This window comes from Lissotriton helveticus, chromosome 5_1 (assembly GCF_964261635.1).
Source record: "Lissotriton helveticus chromosome 5_1, aLisHel1.1, whole genome shotgun sequence".
NCBI lineage: Eukaryota > Metazoa > Chordata > Amphibia > Caudata > Salamandridae > Lissotriton > Lissotriton helveticus.
The window spans coordinates 1,479,261,740-1,479,277,717 of NC_136065.1; the positions used below are offsets into that span (position 1 = coordinate 1,479,261,740).

Consider the following 15,978-nt stretch of genomic DNA (forward strand, 5'->3'; position numbering starts at 1 on the left):
TCTTGACTTGCAATTACTGAATGTCTCGTGTTTCCACGAGACACCTTTATGCTGAAATAGAGAACCCTCTATGGTCGTCTCGCAGCACAGACAGGTCCCGCATTTATGGTGTCCTGTGATGGGATTAAGACCCAACATTTGTCGAATGGAAGGAGGGGCTTCCCTCACAGTTGCTGCTCTAACCACGTAGTTGGCTATGCTCTTTTCTTTTTTAAAAGCAAAAAGTGGCGGTTTATTGAGGCCCTCATCTAGATTTTTGACTAGGTGCCAATTTTGGTTTATTGCTTTTTTTAGCTGGTTGGCATTGGGGCAGAATGTCGTGACACACACCTGTCGTTTTAACTGTGGTTTGCTGCGTCGTTCAAGGAGCGTTTCCCTGGGGGTCCAACGTGCCCTTTTCATGCAATTTGATACCAGTTTTTTTGGGTACCCACGGTCGCACAGTTTAGTCATCAAATTTGTGGCATGGAACTTATAGTCCTCATTAGTTGTGCAATTTCTTCGTATCCGAAGAAATTGCCCTAGTGGGAGATTCTCTCTTAGACTCCTCGGGTGGTTGCTAGAGAATAAGAGGGCTTTATTCCGATCCGTTGATTTAACAAAAAGGGAAGTGGATAATTTGCCTTCGGTTGGAAAAACTACCACATCCAAGAAGGATATTTTTTCTTTCGACAGTATCATGCTAAACTTGATGTCTGCAGTACGTGCGTTCAGCCAGTCATAGAAGCATCTCAGTTCCTCTTCCCCCACCTTTCCACACCATAAAAACATCATCGATGAAGCGTAGCCACACTCCAATGTGATCTTTAAAAGGGGTTGTTGTTGTTGTATACGTAAGTGTCCTCATAGAGTGACATAAAAAGGACTGCCAGTTCTGGAGCGAAAGGACAGCCCATCGCCACCCCTTTTACTTGAAAGTAAAAATCTTTTCCAAAGCAAAAATAATTCTTTTTAAGTGCAAAAGAAGCTAGGTCAATCAGGAATTTTGTTGGCACCTGTACAGGCCTTGATCTCAGTTCCAGGAAGTGGGTGAGCACAACCACCGCTTCATCCTGGGGGATCTGGGTGTAGAGCGAAGTAACATCCAGGGTCACCAGGATGTCACTGCCTTCACTAAACTCTATTGTTTCAAGTTTATTGATAAAATCTGTAGTGTCCTGCAGTTATGATGTAACAAGGGTCATGAATTGTTTCAGAAACACGTCGACATATTTGGCAACTGGTTCGAGCAGGGAGTCTCATCCTGCCACGATTGGTCTCCCCGGGGGTTTGTTTTGGTCCTTATGTACCTTTGGTAAAATATAAAAAAGAGGTACTTTTGGGTGTTTATTTTGTAAAAAATCCAGCTCTTTGGGACCTACAAAACCTTCTTCATAACCATCTTTAATGATAGCGAAGAGTTGATGCTGTAGTTCTAACGTGGGGTCTTTCCCGATTTTGCGATAGCATGCCTGATCATTCAATTGCCTAAGCACTTCATTGTTGTAGTCTGTTGTCTCCCACACCACTATCGCCCCACCCTTATCGGCTTGCTTTATAGTGATAGTGGGATCACTACGTAAGTCTTGAAGGGCTTTTGTTTGTTCTTTTGTTGTATTGAATTTGACATATTTTTTTTGCGTTTCCATAGCAGAGATTGCAGAAAGTACAGTTTTTTCAAAGATAACAATTTCTTTTGGTATTTTATGTCCCGGGGGACAAAAAGTCGATCTATTTCTTAAACCCGTGACTTCAGGAGTTGAAGATGAAGGGTTTTCAATGAAAAAAGTTAGTAATCTTAATTTACGGCAGAACTCGATAAATTCAGTTTTCATTCTTGTAAAATCTGTGCGTTTAGATGGTACGAAGGAAAGGCCCTTAGACAGGATACTTTCCTCCGCTACAGTCAATGATTTGGATGAGAGGTTAAAGATGGGTGACACCATCAATTTTGATAATGTTGGCGGCGTGTTGTCATCTCCCATCTCACTTTCGCCCTCGGTCGTGTTTGGCCTCCCCCTAAAAAAGAATTCTGGGTGTTGCTTTGTTGTTGTTGATTCTGGTTCCATTGTCGGTTCCTATTTGGTCTGCTGTTACTTTTATTGCCGCTATTATCACTGTCGCCGCCCGACGACGAGGTATCCGAAAAAGTAATGAACTGATTTCTTGATCTGCCGCGGTTACCTGGTAAAAATCGCCTTGAATCTGGTTTTGTATAAAAGTCTACTTGTAAGAATGGATACACGTTTTCTAGTGTGAAGGTCTTCTTATCCTTTTCAAATTGGTTAGTTTTTTGTGTTATTGTATAGTCCTTGAAATCCTGTATTTCTTTTGCAACCTTGTCTAATAATGCCTTTGCATCTGCTATCGTGGGATTGCTATTTATTTCAGACTCTAATTGGGCTATTTCTTCCAGTTCTTGTTTGGAGATTCTGGCCGCTGTTTCTACAGTGAGGACCATAAGGTCCCTACTGCATTTTGTCTCAATCTGACTGAAGCCCTTTTTAAATAGCGGGTCCTCAGTGAAGATCACTGGTATATTTTTTATCTGAATACCCCCTGGAATGGTGCCTTCTCGTAAATGTTGTAGAAGAAAATGCCCGTGTAAGTCTGTTCTTATTTGCTTCTTTTTTAAGCGAATTAACTTATCCGACTCATTTTGTGAAGTTGCCGAGACGCTGAGGGAAACTGAAGAGAATACTGGTGGGTCACTCAACAGATTTTTTATATGATCTTCTGAATAGGCAAAGGTGTCCCTTTCTGCCATAGAAAAATCAAGAATTCAAAAAAATAAAGATAAATAAACGTCAATATAACCAAAAACAAACAAGGTAAAGTATGGGCTTTGGTATCTATGTATACCTTTAACCCCACAACGAAGACAAGGGATCAATTCTTGTCAGCCACGAAAGATTGTGGTCCGGTGTAAAACACACTTCGCGAGAACAGTTCCCGCTATATGTATTAACAACCAAGAGTTGGCTCTAATCAGTAAACTTTTTTCTTAAAAATTGAACAAATAAACCGCTATTAATTAGCAAAACCTCGGGCGGAAATGCGATTTCTTCCTAGTTTAGTTTAAATCCCTTGTGACTAGTTGTATCAGTTTAGGCACTTTCCTTTGCTTTATAGATACAAGTGCTCAGCCTAACTGATTAGAGCCAACTCTTGGTTGTTAATACGCATTTATTTATAAGGCATTTTCGCTGTGAATATACGTCTGGGTAGCCTTCGGGAAAGGATATTTTATCTTGCTTATTTAAATGTTGCTAGTCTTACGGATTTTTTTTTCCAAAAAAAATGAAAATCCTGTTTTTCTGTTGTACTGCTGATACAAGGATTCTGGTGATCGATTGTGAGTTAAGCTGAAAGGAATTCGCTTATCCCTTATTACTTTCCCATTTTAGCTGGAAAGTTACTTTTTAAACCTGGACCTTTTTTTTGCAGCAATCCATTACCCCAGCAAGCGGATTAAAGTACAGTGTCTGGGTCAACTAAAGCAATGCAGCCTGAGTTACGACCTGCAGTGAACAAAGCCAGCAATCAGCGGCGCGGTTGCAATCACGCACAACTCATGGCTAATTAAAAAGAATAGCGACACACTGGAGTCCTTAAAATAATTATTTGAAGGCGTAAACCATGATCCGCCGCAATCAGGCTGAAATAATGGAGTCCGGCTGTTTTCCAAACAGTATGGAGTCCCTTTTCTGTTGCGGGCCAAAAATCAGGGGAGTTCTGCTGTGTGCTCAGAGTTGAATCACTGAAGTAAATCGTACCCTTACTACATTTTTAGCCACTGGCGATGTAGCAAGATTGTGATTGCAACCATTTACTTTCTAAAGAGTACATGTTATCCCAGTTAATGCACTAAGCACAGAATTACATGTTATCAGAGGAAAGCCTTGATCCTAAGCAAAGGCCTCCTGAAAACACAGTCAAAACAGGGACATCTATGGGTTTTCAGCAAACATGACATTTACATTTTTTAAATGGTAGTACAAGTCGGCACATCCCTTACCAGAGACTCCTGAGTAAAAGTCACTCTTTAGTTTTCATCAGCGTGGCCACTAATTGATCTTTGTTCAGCGATTTTGTGTTCAGTGGCCGCACCTGGTACCCCCTCCAACCTCACACCCTTTTCCCTTCATGTCTAATAACCTGTTTCTGTCACTGCTCTTTCTCCCTGCCAATGTCTCCTTTCTCTCCCAGTACCCTCGGTCTCTGGCCCTTCCCCAATGGCTGTCTCTCTATTCTCTCCCTGTCACCTCTGCAAGCGTCTCTTTTCTTCATGCCCTCCCGTCCCTTTGTCGCAGCGCTCGTAATGACACACCGACACAGGAGTAACTTTTGTGCTTCCTTCTTTATTCCCTGCCAGCCTCACACTGGCTTACAAACTACTTGCTTCCTGTTACCTCACTTCCTCTTCCTGCTGCTTGCCTGTCCTGTCTCAGCCTGAGGGTCAGGCGGGACGATGCTACATCTCCCCTGTTTTTCAAAGTCTTACTTCCTCTATATCTCTTCAACCAGACGTCGAGGTTTTCTTATCTGACGCTGCGGTCGTTCTCTATGTCCGGGTGTTGGACTGTGATGAGTCGTGATTTCAACCATTCGTCTGGGGCTGTGGTGACTTTGGTCACTGTTGTCGCTCTGATTGGAGGAGTCACTTGAGGGTAAATTTGACACGGTCTCTTGGTGGCCGCGCCGGTTGCATTTTCTGAAGTGCGAGATGTTTCTCGTTATCTGCTTGTGGTCAGTTTTGGCTGTGACCATGGTTCCTTTTCTCTTGGTGACTTGCATGGGAGTGTCGAGATATCGACAGTCTGCTTTGGCTCGCCGATCGCTTCGCACTATGACCCAGTCTCCTTCATGTATGATGGAGTCCTTGGCATGCCTGCGCTGATCAGCATACGTCTTCATCCTATGCTTCTTGGTGTGGTCGATGTCCACAAGAGTGTTGTGATCAACTGTGACATTTCGTTGTTGAGGATTTTCGTTCAGCATGGGCAGTCTTGTTCGGGGTGTTCTTCCTAGCATTACAGTTGCTGGGCACTGTTCAGTGGTGCCGTGCGGCGTATTTCGATATGCTCTTAGTACTTCGTTTAATGTCTGCTGGATGTCTCGGCGAGTCAGTTCTGCTTGCTGAAGTGCCCTCTTTAATGTCCCCATAAATCGCTCCACCATGCCATTTGCCTGTGGCCACAACGGAGTGATTTTCTGGTGTTTGAAGTTAAGATGGGCTGCGAAGTTTGTGAACTCATGGCCGTTGAAGGGGGGTCCGTTGTCTGTCTTTACTCGTAATGGGATGCCCCAGGCCGCGAATATCTCATCGAGCACTGGGATCACAGTCGTTGCTCGAGTAGATGATATTAGTTGTGCGAAGGGGAAGCGGGAGTATTCATCCATGGCAACAATGATGTATTGTCCTGATTGCAAAGGGCCGAAGAAGTCGACTGCAATCTGTTGCCATACTCCGTCTGGTAGCTCTGACATTTGTAATGGTGCAGGCGGTTCTTCTCGGCTGACTACTTGGCATGTGATGCAGTCTTTTAGCGTTGTCTCGACCATGTGGTCCAGGGTGGGGAACCAGACTCGTTCTCTCAGAGCTTTCTTGGTCGCATTGATGCCTCTGTGCCCTTCATGTGCCAAGTTGATGACCCCTTGACGCAGTTTGAGTGGAATCACGATTCTCCCCCCTCTCAAAAGAAGACCATTGTCGCTGATGGAGAGCTCTTCGCGCACCCGTTGAAAGGCAGCTAAGTCTTGGCGAAGGTGAGCTTGTTCAGAGGAGGACTGCTTCGTGTCTCTCCAGGAGTTGGAGCGAATCCTGGCCATCACTGCTTGAATGAGAGGGTCAAGCGCGGACGCTTCCTGGATGGCCTCAACAGGGACTGTGGGAGGACATGCTGCGTCAACAACAAAGTGGAGGTATTCGTCGGCCACAGAGAGTGCAGATCTGGCTCCTGCAAGCGGGTGTCGTGACATGAAGTCAGCTGGGTTTTCAGCTTTCCCGGGTTTATGGATGATGGAGAAGACGTAGTCCTGGAGACGTAGTCCCCACCGCTCAATGCGAGGTGGCATTTTCGCATTGGGGTTGCCAAAAATCGTAATGAGTGCCTGATGATCCGTAATGATCGTAAAATGTTTGCCATACACAAAAAGGTGAAAATGTTTGCACGCCCACACCACAGCCAGGCTTTCCTTTTCCGGCTGGGAGTATGCTTTTTCAGTATCTGTGAGACTGCGGCTTGCATAGGCGATGATGTGTCGTTGCTCTGAATCTTCACGGTATTGGGCCAGGATGGCGCCCAGGCCTACAGGACTGGCGTCCACCGTGATTTCAGTTTTCTTCTTCGTGTCAAAGTACGCTAGGTTGATGGCCGACCCCACAGCTTGTTTGATCACGGAGAACGCATGTTGGCACGCATCTGTCCATTCGAATGGCTGTCCTTGGCGAGTGAGTTCACATAGCGGGTAGCTGATTGTGGCGTAGTCGCGGATGTAGCGCGCGCAGTAGCTAGCCATGCCAAGGAACGAGCGTAGGTCTGTGACATCTCTAGGTTTCTGGGTGTCTGCCAGGGCCGCTACCTTCTCGGGATCCGGTCTCATGCCCTCCTTCGAGAAGATGTGTCCGTAGAATTTTAAGGTGTCTTTGTGGAATTCGCACTTGCTGGCATTGAGGGTTAGATTCGCAGTCATCAGGGCGTGACACACTCTGTCCAGGGCCGTGTCGTGTTCCGTTTGATCCTTCCCAAATACCAGCAGATCATCACTGTAGTTGAAGGCATTTGGGATGCCTTGGATGACTCGCCTGATGGCCTCCTGGAAGATCTCGGCAGCCGAGGATATGCCAAAGTTCAGGCGTTTGTAACTGAATAGGCCTTGGTGCGTGGTAAAAGTCGTGATGTATCTCGACTTGTCGTGAAGCTCCAGCTGGTGGTAACCTTTATTGAGGTCTAGTTTGGAGAATACTGTGGCGCCATTCAGTTTGGTAATCATGTCACTGATATGCGGCCCAGGGTGGCGTTCCCGCTCAATAGCGGTGTTGGGCGCGCGCATGTCGACACACAGCCTGACTTTGTTGTCTTGCCCCTTTTTCGGGACTACCACGACTGGCGATACCCAAGGGTGGGACCCGTCGTGCGTTCTATGATGTCTGTTCTGAGGAGATCTTGGAGCTAGTCATCGACGGCCTTTTGTAGATGGAATGGCACCTTCCTGTGGTGCTGAGCAATGGGTGTCACGTTTTCAGTGATGTGAAGTTTTACCTTGAAGTGGTTGAGCTTCCCAAGGCCTTTGAACAGGTTGGGGAATTTCGCCACAATGTCTGGGGTGTCCTCCGTCATGTAGAGGAGTTCCACGAGTTTGAGCCTTTCTGCCGTGGGTAGACTGAGGAGACAGTCGGCCAGGTCTGGCCCTTCGACTACATGAATGTAAGCGTCAATTGACCGGTCCTTAAACGTGAGAGTGGTGCGGAAGCGGCCTAGACACGGCAGTGGCTTGCGTGACATCCACGTGAATACGCGGACAGCTGCTGGTTCCAATTTGGGCTTGTGTTTCATGCTCTGATGTTCTAAAGCACAGATATAGTTCAGGGAGGCTCCAGAGTCCAAAACAAATTTCGCTGGGTGGTCTCCAATCAGGATGTCGAGTTTTGGATACCGTTTCAGTCGATCTGGGTCTGCAACCATGCATATGTACTCATCACGATCTGGGGTTGTTACCATGCATATGTATTCATCACTGTCTTGTGATGTGAGGGTGCGTGATGGCGATTCACTGGAAGTGTCTCTGCGTGACCGATAGGAGCCTGTCACGTGACGCCTGGTGCTGTGGCTACTTCCAGAGCGGCCTCTTGACTGCGGTGAATAGGCTGACTGAGCGCTGGAGTTGGACGAGCTGGAGGACCTTCTTCCTCTCTCTTTCACGGCTCGGGCATGATGCCGTGACTCATGTCCTTTGGTTGATGACCTATGACTTGGTTGCTTGGCTTGGCATGCAACCTCAAAATGATTGTCTCTTCCACAGCGGTGGCATCGCTGCCCGATTGCTGGGCATTGACCTGAGTGCGGGTAGTCCTGTCCGCATCTATAGCAGGTGGACGTGGCTTTTGTGGACTTCATGTGTCGTGAGTTTCGACGTGACGGTTGGGACCTGTGAGAAGGGGACGAGGACTTGTTACCCTTGGATGACCTGTGAGCCTGAATGCGCAAAGCGTGGTCTTTGTGATCCGATGATTTCTGTGTTCCCATTCGCTTCGCGTAGTCCTCGGCCTGGTCATTGATTCTTGTCAGTTCCTCGATTTCGTCTAATGTATATGGTTTCTTTAGGAGTCTCCGGCGCAGTGTTTCAGATGAACAGCCATCAATGATGCGGAGTCTCAGGGCATCTTCTGTTTTGAAATTGTCGAAGTCGCAGTATCGTGCAAGTCTCCGGATGCGCATAATGAAATCGCTCATGCATTCGTCTTTCTCCTGCATGGCAAGGTTGAACGTGTGTCGCTCATAATCTACATTGCGTTTGTGGAGAAAACGTCTGTCAAGGGCGGCTTTGGTTTCATCATAGGTGGCAGTTGCCGCATTGGGTAGTTCTTTGATAATTTGCGCAATGTCTGGACCAATCAGATTTCTCAAGGCTACAATCTTTTGCTTATCTTGCACTAGGGAGCCAACCATATAGTCCTCAAAATCTTCACTCCACGTTTTCCACGACGGACCCATACTGTTGCCTGGGGTCAGTGGTAGTGGCTGCGGTTGACGCATGAATGAGGCTCCAATGGGTTTATTCGCCATCGTGGTCACGTTGGTTGGAGGAACTGGCCCTCCTGTACTGGGAGCTGGGCTTCGTGGCCTTGTCGCGCCGGACGTATTGGGAGCTGTACTGGCAGTGTCGGAGGAGCTATCCGGGCCCTGGTCGGACATCTGCAGGTGATGGGCTCTTGGTGGCGCTGGCTGGCTTTATTTATTAAGTGTTGTCCAGACTGTACTGGCGTGCTTTGGTTTCACGCTGTATTTTATTCTTTTCCGTGGCTCCTTGAGCTGTTTACCATCGTGGCTGCTGTTTCTTATTGGTGTTAAGTCTTTGTGGCTCCTCAAGCCGCTTTCTAGCTTGGCTGCCGTTATTATTGGTATTTATTTCCAGAACCGAGTGGCGCCTGACTTCAAGATGGCCGCCATGGACAATGCGTGGCTCTGCTTATGGGCGGGCGCCTGGCCTCAAAATGGCCGCCGCGCAGGACAGTATGCCTCGTGTCTTGGTTTCAGGCAGCGCGCGTGGTGGAGCGGCAGGGTTTGAACTCACCCTTGCTCTGCGCGCTGTCCCCGGTTCTCTGATTCTGCACCTCCTGGTCGCGCTGGGAGTCGGGCACTGTTCTCCGGTGCCGCGCGGACTCGATTGCAGTCTTCTGGGATCACTCGGTGAGGGGGAGCACGCGGTGAGCGCACTCTGGCATATGCGCCTTCCTTCTCACATGCGGTGGTCGGGTTTGCTGGCGCACGCGTTCTTGCTTCTTCGCGTTGCTCCTCAGCGCTTCACTTGGGCAGCAGCTAGGTGACTTGTGGCTTTGGCGGATGATGATTCCCGCTGCAGGGCTCGGTGGTCGGCCACATGGGGTGGCTGAGCGATGGGCTGCGTGTGGGTTTTGTTTCATGGATATCCCACCCTCGTCGCCAGTGTCGCAGCGCTCGTAATGACACACCGACACAGGAGTAACTTTTGTGCTTCCTTCTTTATTCCCTGCCAGCCTCACACTGGCTTACAGACTACTTGCTTCCTGTTACCTCACTTCCTCTTCCTGCTGCTTGCCTGTCCTGTCTCAGCCTGAGGGTCAGGCGGGACGATGCTACATCCTTGTTGACATTGTCACACACTGCTCTCCTCACGCGCCCTCTCTCCTGACGTGTCCGTAATCGCGGCCGTTCCTCCCTCCCGTCACTCTCTCCCTCCTGTCACTCTCTCCCTCCTTCCCTCGCTCTGTCTGTAACAGCGTCACTCCTTCTCCCGCTCCTGTCCGCCGGCGGCTCCTCCCACTCCCTCGCTGTCTGTCTGACACCCTCTCTCATCTGCATTTCTTTTTCTCTGTCCTCCTTTGTGCCCTCCCTTTAGTCTCTGTCCTTGTTATCTCGCGGCTCCTGCCGTCCACCCTCTATGCTTCTCTCTCTCATCCCATCTACCCCTCTCCGCTCACTGTTTCTCTCATTGTCTCTCTCTCTCCTTCCTCTCTGCTACCCCTTTCTCCCTCTTTCTATCACATCGACTGTATACTGTTCTCCCTCTCATCCTCTCATTCTATCTAACTCTTTTGTCTCTCTATTACTAATTATCCCTTTCTCAAATTCTCCCTCTCGCTCTAACATCCCATCTACTACCCGACGCTCCTGCTCTCCATGTCACAGTGGGAGACCACTGTTCTCTCTCCTGACCAGTATACTAGCCCTCTCTCTGACACCCAGACGCTGCTACTCCTTCTTTCTACGTCCCTCATTTCCCCTGCGTTCCCTCTCTGCACCCCTCTTTCAAGTCAGGGCCTTTATCTCCCCTCCTCCTCAGCTATGCTTCCTCAACTCTGCCCTTGAAAAGGATGGTAGTGGGTAAGGTCAGGGCCACTGGAATTATGCGATTCTGCTGTCATGGCGATTATCACATTTTGTATTTGACTTATTTGCCACGTAATTCATCATCTGCAGATTGTAATAAAAACAAATTTTTATGTTTCAAACGGATGAAAAATTACAAAAACTATAGCGACTCGGATTCCTGCGCATGCACCGGAATGCTTTTTGCTTGATTTGACTGGCATTTTTAAGTTACTTATTACTGTATTTGGGTGTTAAATTGTAATTAAGTGCACCCTATTCGCAAACACTATTGCCAGGTGTAAGAATATTGAATTAAAACTGATAAAATGTGCCAAATTATGCTGCATAATTTGCCTCTTCTTGCTGCATAAGTTGTGCAACCCTGCCACATAATTTGGTCCTCTTCCGTCACACAATTGCAGTGTCCCTGGGTAAGGTGTAAAGCCAATGGTAGGTGCAGTAGGCTTCATGGGTTCACCGAAAAAGTCATGCCAAATTTCATAACTTTAAAATACATAAATTAAATAAATAAACAAACAATGAGGGTGACTAAAAATATGTGCACTGACTGCAGAATTGGATGAGTTGGGCAAGGACAGCCGCAATCCAATGTAATGGAGCGCTTCAACAGACAATATTTAATTTTGCTGTTGCACCACCAATTTTTACAGTGCACTGTAACATAAGTAGAAGCCAGAATGACAATGTCAGGCTCTCCATTTACGATGTGGACCAGAGGAACCAACACATTTTTATTGTTTTTATTTATTACAATTTTTCGATATGCTAGACAGCAGCCACACTTTTCTACACCATAACTTTAACACATTGGCATTGCCAATAGCTCTTGCTAAACACTTAAAAGGTCCCAAAGGCGAGACCTATTGGCTATGCCAATACTTGTTCTATTTCTTACTAACTCCATCATAACCCTTTATGGCGAAAACAATCTGAAGATGGAGTCGATGCCCATGCGCACTATCACCCTAGGGAGGAGTCACCTATCTCGTGATTACAAAGACGTTTTCCAAAGACAAAAACAGTGCAAACATCCAAGCCCAACACCAGATGGCGCTCTATGCACAAGTATATGAATCTGCAGCTCTACATGCCAAGAACAGATGCATACCGGTAAGTAGCGTTTTCCTTTTCCTTTTTCACTCCTTCGCTGTCAGATTGTCAAATGTTATATGCTTTGCCAAGCTTTTCTGTCCCTGTACTTAATACTCTTTTACTCGACTACTCACCTGAGGGGGACCACACGCATCATACTATCTTTGGTGGATGGCTACAGGATTGAAAAGATGGACATGGTCAACATGTAGACCTTTCATTCACTTTTACCGTTCTGCACTTGCATCATGCACATGTTGTGTGCACATAAATGTTCTTCATGTGAGGAGATGAAAAATAAGCTTTAAGTTAATTACCTCCAGCTCCAAAAATTGATATGCTAAATTTTCTGATAAGCACATAGTACAGTGAAATATAAGGTGTTGGTACATTGTTACTTGTTTGTAATTAATTGATAAAAGGGACGTGCAAATGTAAAATCGTATAACATTTTAATATTTGTTCTAGCCTTTAATGGATTGCATAGTATTGGTATTATTACAGCGCGTTCAGTAAAATAAGTAGCTACTCAGGTTGTATCACATATATAGTCCTTTATACCCGTGACGAGGTTGTGAAAATCTGATTGGTGTCCTATCCCTTTGTTCCCTTTGGGGTGCTTTCAAGGGTGCAGGTTGAAATGTGGCCTGTATGGGATATCTTTTCTGTGGTGGTTGAGGTTTAAAGACTTGATGTAAACTTGGTGAGTTAAGCATTGTTGCACAAGTGCTTGCGGAGAATGCGAAAACCGACACCGCATTAACAGATTTTGGAGTCCTTCTGTGGTGGATGTCCTGCAGGTCATAGAAGTGGGAGTTAATTAGAGATATTAAGTATTTCAGCTGTAATTGAGTGCGGAATATTTATTAGACTTAAGAAAAGAATAAGAAGTGAAGATTCATGGAAACGTAGGACAGACATGAAGGGTTCTAACAGAGCACCCTACCTGTCCCTAATAAAAGGGCTCCCTCTCCATCCGGGCGGATGCCATGTGAGTAGAGATTAAGTGGCAGTAAGGATGAGAGTGATGGGACAAGTTGAGGCCCTTGTGATGAGCTCAGTGGGCTGGTGCCTTCCCATCAATAGCTGCTGGAATTGAGGCAGAGTGGCTCATCACCCAAAGCAATACCTGCAAGGAAACAGTAATCATGAGAAAACCGGCTTTTAAAACTTTAACATTCATTTTAATTTTATGTTTTTAAGGTCTTGATAACAGAACATGGCGATCTGGGCAATGGTAGATTTCTGGACCCAAGAAACAAAATATCCTTTAAATTTGATCATTTGAGGAAGGAAGCCAGTGAACCTCAACCAGACGATGTAGAGGCTGCATTAAAGCCCTGGAGAGATGCCTGTGACAACGCACTACGGACATACGTGAAAGATCACTATCCTAATGGCGTTTGCACAGTTGAGTAATCAATTTATATTCAGTGTGTTTGAAATCCATGTCTGTTGCAGCTTGATCTAACAAAACACTGCTTCACCGTCTCAGTACTCCAGACTGGAAAATATTGATAATTTGCTTGCACGGCATGGGGCAGTTTCACTCATTTTGGCAACTGATCTAGTATGGATGCATGAAAATATTTTTACACCTTATAAATCCTTAAGCATAGTATCAGTTTCCACCGATCAGAAACTTTATTGCCGCAACTCTTGGTAACAAGGTCTTAATTCTTTTGTCCTTTTGAATACACTGCCCCATCAAATGTTTCACTCGATAAAACACCTACCTTACTAAGAATTATTTTCAGGCAGAATTCTTCTTTGTTGACTGAACCAAAATCTGGGATATTTTAGGACGGACTAGAGTAGTACGGTGATAGGGATTTTCGCATGGCCACTTTATTTTGCTAATATGCCTAAAACTAGTTTCATACAGAATTTGAGACTTTATCAGTGTTGAGCTGGATGTAATTGCATGTGTACACCTCTTTAGTGTTTGGTTTATTTTTGCATGCACAAACTGCCAGTTTGCAAGCTATGGGTTGATTAAACATTGAAAAGAAATAATCTTTAGAAACAGATTTGTGGATGCAGTGGATTGGTCTCGGACGTCAATGTTGAAGTTCTGACCATCTACAGTTAAAGGAATATGTATCCTCCTGTTTAAGTACAACTCCATCTTGTTTTAAGCTTTAGACTCTTTTCTTCCTTGCTTCACTGGACCATACCAACTCTTTATTGGAACTTTAAAATGCTGGCATAGTGCCCTCTCAAGCACATATTACTTATTCTTGCCCACCCGTTTATAAGTCAATATGGAATGCTTTGTATACTAGCCATCCATTTAATGTAGGTCACTGTGGGTCCTCCCTCTTGGTTTTTCAATGTGATTTTGGTATTCAGTATTCATTTCCAACTATTGCTACTTCTTCAATACCCTTATTAGTAGCATACTTTTTTTTGTGTGTGTATTTTAAGAACACCTGTGCAGAAATCTAATGTTGATAGTGAGTTTTTTGTTTGTGGTTTCACTACATTTGATCCGAGACCCACAGGTTAGTTTGCAAATTACATCTTTCGTTTAGGTAGGTAAGGTGATCCTGTAGTATACAGTACTGGTTTTCTGATTAACTGCTCCTGCATCATGACCCTGCTGCAGTCCTAGGAAACAATTCAGTCTGGTAGAATTATATATCACACTGAGGTGTCTCCCTATTTAATCGTCCAGGAAGGAAAATATGGCTCTTTTGTTGGACCCCTTCTGAGGGCCCCGCTACAGAAATAAGTTTGTTTATTACTTTAGTGTGTAGAAGAATGGCAAGTTTTTATTTAACTAACTTATTTAAATCTAACAGATCTATGTTTGAGGTGTGCTCAAGTGTAACATTGTCATGTCTTGCAAGACATTTGGATTCCCACTTAAGACTCACAAAATGTCTTTCGGGACATCGGACATGTCACGCGTCACCTTTAGGATACTACCTTGAAGTCCCTTTTGAGACCTCAATTTTAATTTCATGATTCCCCTAGCATAGAAAGCTTAATTGGAAAACCTTAAAAGTCCCTTACTGCTTAGTAGAGGAAGGTTTTCTATCTGTCCTGTTCACAGTAATCACATAAGCCCCTCAGAAAAGATAGATGCGTTGGGACCCCATAGATAAACATTAGTAACACCAGATGATAAAAAGCATTGAAGTACTTATAGTATGTGCATAAATGGCCCCACACTAGTAATTACATGACACTGCGTCCCTGAACTGTCAAGCAGCCCCTCTTTCTTCTAACTCTTACTTTCTCCTACCCCCTCTGCCCTTGATGTAATCTACTACTGTTAAATCAGTCTCTACCATTCACTTTACTCCTAATCTGTTTCTGTTCTTAAACGTTCACAGGAACCCTACTTCACTCTGCCCGTTCCTCCAAAACACTCAACTTGTATTCACTTTGATCCTACCTATCGCTCAACTCTTCATTTCTCACTAGGACCATACACCTAGACTAGCCTCATTCTGCCCTGTCATCTCACTCACTTATATACATATACATGGTCTCTCTGCCTCAACAAGGTATCTTGTAATCTTCTATTAGTGGTTCAGTCTGCACTTAAACATGCGCTCTACCCCGGCTCAGTCAGTCCTGCCAGACAGTAGTACATTGCACCTTGTCTAATTGTTTTGATTAAGGTTTAAATAGCCAGCTTTGCATGGCGTACCTGCAACCATTTTCCATCACAAGACCTGGAACCTCCAATCCAGAAAGCTCCTCACATTCACTGTGAATTCATTGACCTACTAAAGGTAAAACTGTTCCTCAACACATTTTTACAGGCCAACAGATAAGGAGGAGATTTGGAATGCGATATCTTTGGAATTACATTTCTCTACTTGCTTTCATTGCAGTGGATGAGATTTTAAGCAGGAAAAAAGTAAAATAATGTGTTTTCCCGCTTAAAAAGTATCCTGCTTAAATCGTGAATGTTGGTATGCATCTGTATCTGCAGTGCCGATGTGGCAGATTCGGTGGTTGCCAGACACAAATCTTGATGTTCTTCCAGAGGCACTGACATGCATTGTGGGATGTAGCAAAGTGCTGGTCTGTCCTCCTAGGTTGCTCTCAAACATGAAAAGCCAGTCTCTGGTGGCTGACATTATAGAGTAAGCCTCTTTGTTGGTTGAGTGAGAGGCAATGCCACAAATTACATCACTAGGAGATATCAGCCAAGTCCGCATTCAGATTCGGTTAGGAACTCAGTACTCAGGAGTCTGGGTCACACACATGACAGTGAACACACTCTCCATTGGATGCAATAACTGTAGCGGAATGAGCGACTGGTCCCTCGGTTCTTAGCGAACAACGTGCTCAT

The 15,978-nt window shown here is 45.4% G+C and overlaps 1 protein-coding gene and 1 long non-coding RNA gene across 2 annotated transcripts in view; one reads left to right on the plus strand and one right to left on the minus strand.

The window, feature by feature from the left end:
• Positions 1-15,978, plus strand: part of CAPZA1 (capping actin protein of muscle Z-line subunit alpha 1) — a 341,315-nt gene that overhangs the window by 247,993 nt on the left and 77,344 nt on the right. Inside the window, exon 5 of the mRNA XM_078644469.1 lies at positions 12,870-13,076. Within this exon, the coding sequence (XP_078500595.1) occupies positions 12,870-13,076 (207 nt within the window). The remainder of the gene's footprint in view (positions 1-12,869; positions 13,077-15,978) is intronic.
• Positions 12,659-15,978, minus strand: part of LOC144755491 (uncharacterized) — a 457,970-nt gene continuing 454,650 nt past the window's right edge. Inside the window, exon 5 of the long non-coding RNA XR_013594905.1 lies at positions 12,659-12,795. This is a non-coding gene — a long non-coding RNA (uncharacterized LOC144755491). The remainder of the gene's footprint in view (positions 12,796-15,978) is intronic.